We start from the raw sequence: 14,063 nt of genomic DNA, 5'->3' as shown, positions 1-14,063 counted from the left end.
GGGGGGGGGGGGGGAGTTGGTGGTGTGTGTAGGAATTAGAATAAATTATACTGATTTCTTCTGTATGCGTTTAGCTGAGATTAGTTTTTGGTTTTCTCTTTTTCCTTTTGTTATTTCAAATGATTTGGGATATTGGTGTATTTTGATTTTTGAGCTCAATTGTAGTTGATAGTATGACAACAGGGGGAAAAGAAATTAGCTAAAAAAAGTAAAAATTAAAAAGGCAGGGTGGACAAATGACGATAGGGTCTTAACTCTTTTAGTGTTCAGGAAGTTGAACTTAATTGATTGTGCTACCATGATTTACTGATTTACTCCCACTTGCTGTTAAAAGAAAAAACATCTGCGGATTCATATAGCTGATCCCAACTTGTTTGGGACTGGGACATAATTGTGTAGAAGTTGCAAACTTGTGTGGACGAAGATTACACAGAGAGGAATAGATGTCTTAACATCTAGTAAAAGAGTTCAAAAGATACATGGAGCTTTACAATCTAGTTGATAAAGGGATTATCTTGAAGGAGCCTATTGCTGAACACCTCTGGGAATACCAAACTAGGTGTAAAAGACTGCTGGAACATTGACCTATATGCTTTTGCCTAGCAACTCGGTAGAATACGGAAAGCACGTGCATTTTCTAGTTTTAGGCGTGATTTGATATATGATTGTCCAGTCCCATATAATGTGACTCATCCAGGTATCTAACTCTTCTCGCTATAACCGATAAAATCTCCTGACCCCATTTAAACACCCTCCCCCCACGCACACGCAAAAGAAAAGGGGAAAAAAGGAAAGAAACTGTATTTGGAAAATAAAGGCATGTTTCTTACAAATTATTGGAACGATAAATATCAATCAACCATGTCTCAAAGCCAAACTAGTTGGCATTGGCAGTTTGAACAATTAAATAAGTATGTAAAGTTCCCCTTTCTTTTGGATCTACCATGGTTTTGGGGTGTTTGGTGGAGAGAGATGCATAGTGTATTCAACTTATTGTATGTGAAGTTAGTGTCAAATGGATAAATAGGTTGAGATAATGAAGACTTGAAATGAGAAGAAAGATAGGAAAATTAGGATAATAAAGCTAGCTTGAGACCTCAAAGCGAAAAGAAATGAAGTAAGTTGGCTGAAATGAAGAAATGAAGTAGATACAGCTTAATGGCTTGGAGCTATACTGAGAGAAGTTTCAATTCATTGAAAAATATACTCCAAATAAGTCTATGTAATCATAGTTATGCTGTCTGTGAGAAAGAAACTATGTTAACAATGGAGTAAAAATGGATGCATGAAATAAGTAAAGAAGAAGCAGCAGTCAGAATAGAGAAAAACCTCAGTTAAGAACTGGAAGGCTAAATAATAAAATCTAGTTAAGGTGAATTTGTAATTTGCCCTAGAGTTGTTAAAGCCACGCTTAAAGCGCTCTTAATCCCTGAAGCGAGGCTCAAAAAATGTTGAGCACTTCGCCTCGCTTAGCGGACACTTCAGTGTCGTCATCAAGGCTTTAAGGCATACTTTTCCTAGCCAATGAGCATAATCCTGAAGAGGCGACATGAAACGATTGATATTTCACTTTAGCATAAATTTTTTTCAATTTCTTTTCCACATGTTTGTTATTCATGCTTATAATTATTCGTCTTGGACTACATATACATATTTGTACTTTTTTGTCCCTTGCGCCTTTTTTCATTAAAGCCCACGCTTTATTTGCGCTTTCGGCTTAAACCCAATGGACCTTAGAGCTTTTTCGCGCCTTTTGCCTTTGATAACATTGATTTGCCACGAGTTTTTAGTAATTATAATCCAAATCCATGCTACTTCATTACCTGAGATTTGGTCAAAGTCCTCTTTTTCGAAAAGAAACTTATAGGGTTGATCCCCAATGTCTCAGGTAAGAAGTGGTTTGGGATTGGATTATAATTACTAAAAACTTGTGGGTAAATATTAAAACTCCCAAAATGCCTGAGTGTTGTTCGGCACAAACTCAGGTTGTTTAGTTCAAACATTCTAAGTGCATTTGAGTGGCAGATTCAGATTTCTGAAAGAAACTGAAGGAGGAAAAAAATATCAAAAGAAGTATCTTTGATATCTGGTATTGCATACTAATGCTAGTGACATCCTTTTCATGTTTTCCCCAGTTTAACAATGTTTTCAAAGGCTCAATTTAGGTGCTTAAGCCCTGAAGCTCAGAGAAGCTCAGAGTAAGCGCTTCACACCACTTAGGCTACTTGAGTATAGGCGAGGCATTAAGGCGTGCACCTAATTGTTATCTTGAATAGAATGATGCTAAACAATAAATGTGATTAGCAAAAAGATATTAATTGTTAAGGAAATCATTATCGGTCATTCTTGTTCGTAGTGGTTGAGAGAGTCTTCTTCATGCCACTAGGTCAAGAGTTTGAGCCTGGTATCCTGGCAAATAAAAAGTTGTTAAGGAAATCATTAAGAATGAAGTTGTTACTTTTTTCTTACATTACATATACATTTTTATTTTTTTCTTTGTTGTGCCTTTTCTAGCTAAAGCCCACACTTTAATTGCGCTTTGCGCTTAAAGCCTTGATAAACTTGGATCATTTTTTAACGTTTTTTGCCTTTGACAACGATGCCCAGTTATAGGTGGCTGGAGGGACATATAAAGCAAGTCTAAGTCGAGGAAATCATATTTTCTGTTGTCTATTCTCAGTTCATTTCTTGTTTCTTGATTTGATGCTGAAGACTCTCCTCTTCTACTCTTTTTCTGTCCTTTCTTTCTCTGTCCTACTTTGCATCATTACGATCTTGGAAATTGCTTAGTGCTAGTTATATATTCTATCTGCTATCTTTTGTATTATGCTAACAGAGTTTTGCCGTGAGCGGCATCTTAATAAATTTGGACATAAATGCTACATCCTATTCCAAAATATGTACTCAACCCTCATACCCGTTCTAACAGTCTTCTTTGCTTATATATTCGTTCAGGATCAGAAGAAATGGAGTTCTTCTTCAGGACACAGAATGAGGAGACATCTGGTTGCTCCTTCAGTGGGCAGGACATTCAAAGATGCCCATTCTTGAGGAACATCAATAAACCGACAAACTTTTCTGTCTTCTCTTCCCTGAACTTCCCCACAGCTGTAAGTTGTGATTTCTTATTGTTGGTGCTTCAAGTGATATGGTTATCCATTTGCTGTAGTACTTTTTAAACATAAACATCCTAGTTTTTTTATTTTTTGCTTTTGCTTATGCTGTTATTGCTTCTAATGCTTGTGTGTCTCACGCTTAATCTCTATTACCTTTCAGGTAACGGGGGGTAAAGGTCCAATTTTTGAAGATGGCCCCAACTTCGATATGGCATTTAAAGTCTTCCATGGAAAAGATGGTGTTGTCCCACTTTCTGGAAGATCTCAACCTTCCAATGACAACACGGAAGCAGAGTCTGCTCCTCAATTTCATCCGTTAGCGGCAAAAGCTGCCACCATAAGTTTGTCAGCATTCGGACCAGGAGGTCCTTTTAGTTTTGATTCTTTCTCTCGGAAATGGAATTCACAGAAGAAGAAGCCTGAGTCATCCAAAAAGAAAAAACCTTCTTCTCAGGTTTGTTTGCTGGAATTAACAAGCATATGTGGTATTGAAGAAGCCAAGAATGTTATATTGTAGTTAATAGCAGCAGTTATGATCATGATTCTAAATTCCTGTTATTGACTATATACTTGAAGACTGAAATGTTCGAAAAATGAATTGGTTAGTTTGCCTGGAAATGGGACTTCTGAAATTTATTCTGTCTTGTGGAGTCCAAATTGTGATGTTCAAAAGATGAAAGGAAATGAAAAGAATGGTTAGATGATAAAACTATTGCTACTAGAGATAGCACTGAATATTCTCGATCTATTGATACTGAAACATGAAAGTTATTCACTTTCTGTATATTAATTGTCTTGTCAAATGATATTGTCATTCTTTTTAATTGTTTTTTTTTTTTTTGAGAATATATAAATGATTAAAAATATTTACAGGAGATTGTGTAAGCCACAATCAAACCTCAAAAGATCTGTGACTGCCTTGCCTATATTTAATCGATTACATTTCTTCTAGCAAATCTAGTAAAGAATGTACATCCTCCCTATAGCTCTCTTTGCACCAAAAATGAAATAACAAAAAACAATTAAGCTTAATTTTCTGGTAAGAGCTAGGTCTATCTTCAAAAACTCTGGCATTCCTTTCCTTCCATATGACCCACCAGATACAAGCAGGAACTACTTTCCGCCATTTCTTCTGTTTAATATTTGCCCCTCCATTGTTCCAGCTACTGAGAAGAGATGCAGTGTTATTGGGCATTGTCCAGGATATTCCAGCCAAATTGAGATAGAAATGCTAAAGTTGAATAGTGACTGGGCAGTGTATAAAGAGATGGGAAACTGACTCCCCATCTTTGCCACATAGGCTACACCTAGCATGTAGCTGAATTCCTCTCCTAATAAGATTGTCCTGAGTTAGAACAGCTTCCCTTGCTACTAACCATGTGAAGCATAAGACTTTTGTGGGCGCCTGACCCTCCAAATTTGTTTCCATGGCCATCCTTGAGTAGGATTAGGAGTATTATTGATGAAATGATAAGCAGATTTCACTGAAAAGGATCCTGATTTGTGACCCTTCCACATTAAAGCATCTTCCTCTTTTGTGAGACCTTGGAAAACTTCTAAGGTCTCCCAGAAATCTGCCACACTTTGCAACTCCTAGTCACTGAAGTTCCTTCTGAAAACAATGTTCCACCCATGTGTGGATTTTGCTTCTGCTACTAAGATTCTTGGATTCGCAGCAATGTTATATAATTCTGGAAACTGATCTTTCAGAGGAGTGTGCCCAAACCATGTTTCACACCAGAAGAGAACTCTTCTTCCATTTCCAACCTTGAAACTAGAATGATCAACAATGAAGCTCCATTGTCCCCCAAGTGTTTTCCATACACCAACTCCATGTGGGGATGATACTGGTTTGGTGTACCAAGGACCTCCGTGGCCATACTTCTCTTCTATCACCCTTCTCCATAAAGCTGTTTCCTCCAGATTATACCTCCATAACCATTTTGCAAGGAGACTATTGTTCTGTGCCTTTAGCTTTCTGATACCTAAACCACCTGCCTGCTTAGAACACAAAAGAGTATCCCATTTGACTAAGTGAATAGTCTTTTTCTCACTATTTCCTTGCCAAATAAAATTTCTTCTTAGAGAATCAATCTTTTTCCTCACCTTAGTTGGCATTGGGAATAAGGACATCACATAGGAAGGCAGTGCATCTAAGACACTATTCACCAGAGTCACTCTGCCTCCAAGTGACAAATATTGGCTCTTCCATCTTGAAAGTCTTTTTTCACTCCTTTCAATCACCTCTTGCCAGATTTCTTGCGACTTGTTTTTGGAGCCCAAAGGAAGACCTAGATATTTGGTAGGTGGGTTCTCTATTCCACATTCCAGGATATTAGCCAAATCCTGTATGTTAGGAACTTCATTTACCTGATACAGCTTACTCTTTCCCCGGTTAACATGTAGGCCTGCCATAGCTTCAAAGGTTGTTAATATTAGTCTGAGATGCAGCATCTCCTCTTGTTGAGTACCCATGAAAATAATAGAGTCATCTGCATATAGTAGATGTGAAATCTCTAGGCTGCAATTTCGTCTGTTAGACACCTTGAACCCCTTGATCCAGCCATTTGACTTTGCAGTGTTGATCATCTGATTCAGCCCTTCCATTGCCATCAAGAACAAAAAGGGAGATAATGGATCCCCTTACCTTAACCCCCTTTCTGAGGAGAAAAAACCTTGGGGTGAACCATTAATCAAGATAGAGAATTTTACAGTGCTAAGACAGAAACGGATCTAGTTAATCCATTTAATTCCAAAACCCATATCAGACATTAATCTCAGAAGGAACTTCCAGTTGACATGATCGTAAGCCTTCCCTGTATCCAGCTTGCATAGAACACCTGGAAATTTGCTTTTGAGCCTAGATTCTACCACATCATTAGCAATAAGAGAAGCATCCATGATTTGCCTTCCTTTTATGAAGGTCATTTGATGACCTCCAATGAGCTTGTTAATTACAGACTTCAACCTCTCAGTTAAGACTTTGGCTATAATCTTGTAAACACTTCCAATCAATCTAATTGGCCTAAAATCTTTAAGTTCTCTAGCCTCATTCTTCTTTGGGATGAGAGTCACATAGGATGCATTAAAACACTTCTCAAAGTATTCATTAGAGTGAAAATTCTTCATGGTCAACATGACATCTTCCTTGACTGTTGGCCAGCACTTTTGGAAAATCCCATGGTGAAGCCATTAGGTCCTGGTGCTTTGTCTAAAGCACATGACTTGAGGCATTCCACCACTTCCTGTTCTTCAAATTCTCTTTGTAACCAAATACTTTCCTCCTCTGTTAAAAAGTTCCCTCTAGCAAGATTGAAATTTGGCCTCCATACTTCAGGTTCAACATACAACTTCTGATAGAAGTCTATGATTTCCTTCCTAATTTCTTCACAGTTTGTGGTAGTTTGCCCTTGCACCTCCAGCTTATCAATGTGATTATATCTCCTATGTGCATTAGCCATTTTGTGGAAAAACTTTGTATTCTTGTCCCCTTGTTTCAGCCATAAAGTTCTGGACCTTTGTCTCCATGTTGTCTCTTCATACTTGGCTAACTCCTGAATTTCTAGCATGAGGCCAACCTTTTCCAATAACTCTCCTTCAGTGAGCCTTCTGCTTTCTTGAATCTGATCAAAGATTGAGATGTTACTGAGAACTGTCTTCTTCCTTTCTTTTAGACTGCCATACTCCTCCTTATTCCACTCTTTTAGCTTAGCTTTGAGAAGCTTTAATTTGGTAGCTAGCACAAAATCTGGCCTACCAACAATCACAAAGGAATTCCACCAAGTCTGCACTTTTGAGGGGAACTCTTGGACATCTAACCACGAGTTTTCAAACTTAAAATAAGATTTGTTGAGTTCCCATTCCCCACATTTCAAGGAAATTGGTGTATGGTCAGATATAACTTTTGGGAGAAGGCTCTGCGTGATGAAACTAAATTCCTCATCCCACTCCATATAGAAGAGAAATCTGTCTATTCTAGAAGCACATGCAGAGTTGTCACCTTGACTCCAGGTGAATTGGCCTCCTAGGAGTGGAGGGTCAATCAATTCCAGTTCTTCCACAGTTTCTGAAAAATCTGCCATTGCTCTACTGTATGAGTTCCTATTTTTCCTTTCATTAGCAAATCTAGTGGTGTTGAAGTCACCACATACCACCCAGTTTCTATTACATAAACCTTTCATAGCACCCAACTCTAACAAAAGCTCATTTCTTTCCACTCTCTTACATGGAGCATACACCCCAGTTCCCCTTTCCATTCTCTCTTATCCCACATAATTAAGATGCCTCCCCTTGTCCCTTCAGCTTCTAGCTTTATATGATCAATCCACCTACTGCTACCCAGTTGTTTTGCAATACCATCACAGCTCCCTCAATCTTCGTTTCTTGCAGACAGTAAATGTTTGCCCTCCACTCTTTGAAAGCTGATTTTATCAACTCCCTTTTCTCCGCCCATTAAGACCCCTANCCCCCCCCCCCCAAGAAGAGCATTTGAAATAGGAGCAGAGTCTGTCACGTGCAGCCTACTCTCTTCGAGAGGGTAGAGCCCTTGATCCTTTCAAGAATGTAATTATCCTTAATATTCAGGAGCAAATTTAGAACCTTTATAGTGGATCTCTATCTATTTATCTAGCTTCTTAGGGCTTAACTACTTTATCCGCTAGAGGAAGATAAGCTGCTTCATTGTAGGATATTATGTGTATCTTCATCAACTTTTAGTGAGTAGTTGCCTCCCCTTGTTCCTTGGAATTCCATCTTTGTACTTCACTCCAACCTTCAGATTCTTCCTTTCATACACTCCTTTTAATTTTGGTGAAACCACTGTGCTTTTGCTTTTTGGTAGGATATTGCCTGTAAAAATCACACCCTCGTATTTGATCTCAACCCTAGCAGGAAACAGTTCCGGTGGTCCTTTAAACCTTTAATCGGGCCCATCTCAAATGGTTTCTAAGATCAGTCTCCTCCTCTGTTTCCAACCATCCACCGCATTTATCGCCGATTATTTTCATCACCTTCTTGTTCCAAAGCTGTAGAGGAAGGCCCAAGACTCTAATCCAAGTCCAGTCGAATTTTTTAGTTGTTGGAAAGCACCCGCCGTCGGACTCCACCACTCCAGCCTGAGATTACTATTTTGTCTTTGCCAGCGACCCACCAAGACGTGTTCCGCCAATTTCCTTGAGGGGAACTCAAAAAGGAATTGAACTCCATTCATGTCGTATACGTTGAAACCATGAGCAACCTTCCAGGTTTGAGCGGCCCATCTACGAACATCATTCCTTGTCGGAGGCTCATCCTGACCAGCAAAACTACCCACCAAGCATCTTTGCAGCATTTCAGATTCATCCGAGGATTTGCCACCAGTTATTCTGATCAGATTATTTGAAGAAGTCGCTGTTTGAAGACAAGCTTCATCTGTTCTCCATTTGCTCTTATCTAATGCCTCTTTGTATGATTCTTCTCCAGTTAGTTTCTGTAAATTCCTCCTGAAAGGAACCTTTGTGGCCAATGGAGTACTATTTATGAGATTTTCTATATTCCTAGCATTTATGTACCACCCTGCATATGGAACATTATCTGGCATAACCATAACTGTTCTTCTGTGACCCTGCACTGAGATTAAGCATATATATCTGCCAAATTTATTATGCTTAAGAGAGCCATAAATGTCTGTGAAATGGTCCCCACTCTTCCATGTTTTGAAGCTCCTTCCCTTGCACATTGAAGCCTCTCTGAGCGTTTGACAGACCCACAAAGATAGCTTCCTGCTTAACATCATCTTCCGTTTGATGTACCTACTGCTTTCCACCCATTCAAACCAACTTTCAGCACCTTCATTGTAGGCTTAAATGTCAAATGACTTCCCCCCTGACCTGAAATAAATCTTATGTTCCATGTAAAACAAATAGACGAGATATAAAAACCTTGAAGCTAATAACTGAGAAAAAAAAGAAGAAAAACAAACTGTCCTCCGATGGAAGACCGGAGAAGGAGAGGTTCTCCCTCCTAGAGGTTAGGAGAGAGAGAAATCTCGAAAAGAGTGCCTGAGAGCATTTTTTTCTACCAATTTTCATGCATATGTTTCGCCAAACAAAAAGAAAAGTAAGAGAGAACCACTTCTGTTCCGCACACTTCAACAATATAGATTCATTCTTTTTAATTGTTCATATTATGTTGACTGACTTTTACTGGTTTAGTTACTCTGTCGAACCCTTTTGTTTTTCACTGAGGTTCTATCTATCATATGTCAGAAGGAGATGGCACGAAACATTGTGATCTCCTTGGAAACTGATAAGTCAACATTAGTTTCTCTTTGATTCTTTAAATTATCATTATAGAGTACTTGCACTTGTTGACTGTTTTGAGTGGTATGTTTGTTTTATCTTTGGGAGTATCAATGTTCAAATCTAATGCTTGGTGTGAAATGGATTTCTTTAGGGTAAAATGATGACCTTAAAACAGTGTAGGTAGAGTTGCACAACATTGGGAAAAAGAAAATTGTCTGTCTGTATGGCCCTTTCGGATTATTTTCTAATCAACAGGAGGGACTTCATTAAATTAACTGTGGGTTGTCAACTATAAGTCTATAATGTTGGATTGACATTAACTAAATGGTTGTCATAGAAAATGTGTATAGGAAGTTGTTGAATTTGATAAACTCTTCTTGAATATCACGTCACAATTTATTTTGATAGGTCTTCTTGTTTCTGAAAGTGAAATTCAATGGTATATAATTTTTTCAAAGAAATTGACGAGTATTCTCCTTGGTGAAGTGCTACTTTCTCGCATTCTTATCTGCAAAAATGGCATCTTATAAACTTCGGCTTATCTTTAATTCATCATTTTTTGTTCTTCAGGACAATTCCTCTAAGCACGAGGCAATGGGGAACGAGTGGTTGGAGACAGGGAACTGTCCTATCGCCAAATCTTATAGAGCTGTGAGCGGTGTCCTCCCACTTGTGGCAACAGCATTTCAGCTGCCTCCTGGAATGAAGCTCAAATGCCCACCTGCAATTGTTGCAGCCAGGGCTGCCCTTGCCAGGACTGCCTTTGTGAAGACTCTGCGGCCACAACCACTGTCTTCAAAGATGCTTGTTATTGGAGCCTTGGGTATGGCAGCCAATATTCCACTAGGCATATGGAGAGAGCACACTGAGAAGTTCTCACCATCTTGGTTTGCTGCTGTCCATGCTGCTGTTCCTTTTATAGCTATGCTGAGGAAGTCGGTTGTGATGCCCAGAACAGCTATGGCATTAACCATTGCTGCTTCAATCTTGGGACAGGTCATTGGCTCAAGAGCAGAGCGACTTCGAATGAAAGCAAAAGCCGAGAGTCTTAAATTGGTAGCGCAGACTGGCTCAGATGGGATTATTGCAGGTCTCAACTCGATCGAGGTCAATAGTATGCCCGACCGGTGCTCATGTGGCAAACAGGGGATGATTAAAGACCAATCCTCGAATGAACCCGGCAACCCTATCACTTCATCTGCCAGTCTTTGTTTCTAAAGGAGGTTTATAGAACTGGTAAATAAGCAGTAGAACTATAAGCTGCATATAAAAAGTGGCAGAGACCAAGGGATTTAACTGTAATATGGATTATTACATATTTAGTTAGGCTCGAGAAATATTACCATGACCTATTTGGTCGTGTGTTGCAGAAGAATCCACAAATACAATGTACTATTGGATGGAACCACTATAATATACTTATTTACCAATATTATCCATTGGGTTCTTAATTGTGTTGAATGTAAATTACCATAAAGTGTTAAGAGTGGGTGGAGAAATAGAAGGAGCACTTTGCTATGAAGAAGTGAAGACTTTCTGACATATTTCAGGAACTACCATACAAGTTGTGTGAAGAAAGGAGCTCATCTGCAGTCTAATATCCAAGTCCTTTCAGCAGATTGGTGGCACACACGTTTCAGTTTGTCTTTTATCATGTGACAACTAGCATATGTTTAACTAGAATATGTTGTCAACAAATCTCTCTCTAAATTAACCTTCTCAAGACTACAACATTAAAAGTTAAAAAGTTTAAGTGGATCATTGACGATGTCCAACTTAAATAAGAAAATGTGACATTGACCTCTTTTCTTCCTTCAAAATTTCAATTTCGAATACTATCTTCCTCTATACTACTTTTTGGTTTCTCTTTCCTACATATCAACAAATCGAGCTACCTATATAATTGTTCGGTTGCCTAAATTCGATTTTGGTGGTTAATTTGACTAATTTTATAATGATAACCCATCAAAATTCAAAAAATTAGAATAAGCATTATCGAAGTAGATGAAAAATATCATCAAATTTTTTTGAAGTCAAATATAAAATTCGGCTTTCAAATTCAATTTATGATAATTAATCGGGCAAAATACAAAGGTCGGTTGGCCGAAAGTAATTGCATTTGCTAGCCAAAAAGTGCGCGCGCGCGCACAAACACACACACACACACACACATATATATATATATATATATATATATATATATATTGATAGCAGCTAAAAATATATATTTCTCTAATTAATCTAAGGATGATGGAGGGAATGTTTAGTCTTGGGGATGGAATAAAAGAAGGGAAATTTTCGTTCCTATACCATATAGGAAACTATATTACCAAATATGTTCATAGTTTGCATATTTCCCTTCATGCTAATAGTATTTCTACATAATATATACAATGAATTAAATAAGGAATCATTATAGCTGTAGGATTCCTTATTTAGGCGCGCTAAAAAAGGGGAATTAAATATTTTCCAGATCTTCCAACGCAAATCACACACAGTAATCACTATCGTCGTCTTCGTTACAAAATTTCTGTACTCTGTTTTTTGCGCTAAACTCTGTTTCAATATTTTTTCTGATTTCACAAATCAAAAACGACTAAATCTTCTACAATTCATCTACATCATACGCAATTATGTCCAAATTTCAATAACACAAAGCAAAGGAAAAGAGAGCAGCAATTCCACCATTGACAGCCATTAAAAAGCTATGAAGCTTTGAATTCAAATTTGGGTTTTTAAAAATCATTATTTGTTTGGATTGGGTGTTGTTGCAAATAATTGGGAATATGGTTTGGAGTTTATATCTCAATTTTGAGGGGTTTTGGTGAAGATTAGACTTGGTTTTGGCTGAATTTCGGATTGAAACTCGAAGAAGAAGAAGAAGACATGACATACATTATATTGCAGAAAATGTAGATAAATTGTAGAAAAATTGTATTTTGTTGTTTATTTATTTTTCTTTTATTCATTTAACTATTGTATGAAAGTTAAACAACATTGTATAAAAATTATATTTAAGTTGTATTATATTGTAGTTGTATATAACTTAGTAGAAATAATGTACGAAAATTATAGATAATTTGTAGATAAGTTGTATAATATATAATTAATTGTATGAAAATTATTTTTACTATGTATAAATTAGATACAAATTATACAAAAGACATATTGTATAAATTTTGTATAAAATTTGTATGTAAGTTTTATGTTATTGTAGTTGTATTTCACTTGGTGGAAATAATGTGTGAAAGTTGTAAAAAATTATAGATAAGTTGTATTCCTCTATAACGGGAGATGCTGGCATATCAAGTAACTTTAGTGTTCCAGACGAACATGCATGAAAATAAGGATAAATTCTGTTATGAACAGTTTGTAGATAATTTCTAGATAATTTGTAGAAACATTGAAATTCTGTATTTTCATATTAATTTTTCAAATGATATGCAGTTTTCTTGTAGAATAAATGTAGAAAACAAGACATTGTGAGTCTTATTTGACTCATTCCTCACATTCAACCTATTCTACAAATTCACGCCTCTTTAAATATAATGCAACCATACTTTCTTGAATTTAAAGGTATAGCAATATATATAACTTAAAAAACATCTTCTCCTCTGCACAAGTTAGATCCAAAACAGACGAAGTGGAATAACAAGCTCCCATCAAAACTTTTTACACAAAAATGCAAAGCTCAAATTTTATGTTATTGTAGTTATATTTCACTGGGTGGAAATAATGTGTGAAAGTTATAGATAAGTTGTATTCCTCTATAACGGGAGATGTTGGCATATCAAGTAACTTTAGTGTTCCAGACGAACATGCATGAAAATAAAGATAAATTCTGTTATGAACAGTTTGTAGAAATTTTGTAGATAATTTGTAGAAACATTGAAATTCTTTATTTTCATATTAATTTTTCAAATGATATGTAGTTTTGTTGTAGATTAAATGTAGAAAATAAGCCATTGTGAGTCTTATTTGACTCATTCCTCACATTCAACCTAATCTACAAATTCACGCCTCTTTAAATACAATACAACCATACTTTCTTGAATTTAAAGGTATAGCAATATATATAACTTAAAAAACATCTTCTCCTCTGCACAAGTTAGCTCCAAAACAGACGAAGTGGAATAACAAGCTCCCATCAAAATTTTTAACACAAAAACACAAAAACTCAAAAATAAATAAACAACAGTCTACAATTTATCTACAATTGCTGCAATATAATGTATGTCATGTCGTTTTCTTCTTCTTCTTCTTCGAGTTTCAATCTGAAATTCAGCCAAAACGAAGTCAAAATCTTCACCAAAACCCCTCAAAATTGAGAAATAAACTCCAAACCATATTTTCAATTGTTTACAACAACACCCAATCCAAACAAATAATGATTTTTGAAAACCCGAATTTGAATTCAAAGCTTCAAAGCTTTTTAATGGCTGTCAATGGTGGAATTGCTGCTCTCTTGTCTCTTTGAAGGTTTGTTCTTCTTCATTGAGAAAATTTGAAGCTGAAGGTAAATGTGTGTATGAACTTTGAAGCTTTGACTTCAATTTTGACTGGTTGTAGAAGAAAAAGCTTGAAATTGGACATTAATGGAAGGGTGTTACATATGTTTCTCTGGTTTTAGCAGAGGGAATAATGGGTTTGAAATGTGGGTGTGGGG

General features: G+C 36.9%; 1 protein-coding gene across 1 annotated transcript in view; it reads left to right on the top strand.

The window, feature by feature from the left end:
- The window catches only part of LOC109208593, an 11,146-nt gene extending 298 nt beyond the window's left edge, over positions 1–10,848 (top strand). Inside the window, exons 2-4 of the mRNA XM_019371723.1 lie at positions 2,956–3,110; positions 3,277–3,570; positions 9,968–10,848. Coding sequence (XP_019227268.1) covers positions 2,967–3,110; positions 3,277–3,570; positions 9,968–10,615 — 1,086 coding nt within the window. The 5' untranslated portion in view covers positions 2,956–2,966 and the 3' untranslated portion in view covers positions 10,616–10,848. The remainder of the gene's footprint in view (positions 1–2,955; positions 3,111–3,276; positions 3,571–9,967) is intronic.
- Positions 10,849–14,063: the final 3,215 nt, after the last annotated feature.

This window comes from Nicotiana attenuata, unplaced genomic scaffold, assembly GCF_001879085.1.
Source record: "Nicotiana attenuata strain UT unplaced genomic scaffold, NIATTr2, whole genome shotgun sequence".
Taxonomy (NCBI): domain Eukaryota; kingdom Viridiplantae; phylum Streptophyta; class Magnoliopsida; order Solanales; family Solanaceae; genus Nicotiana; species Nicotiana attenuata.
Note: the sequence above shows the minus strand (reverse complement) of the source record. Positions and strands in the feature narration are given on the sequence as shown.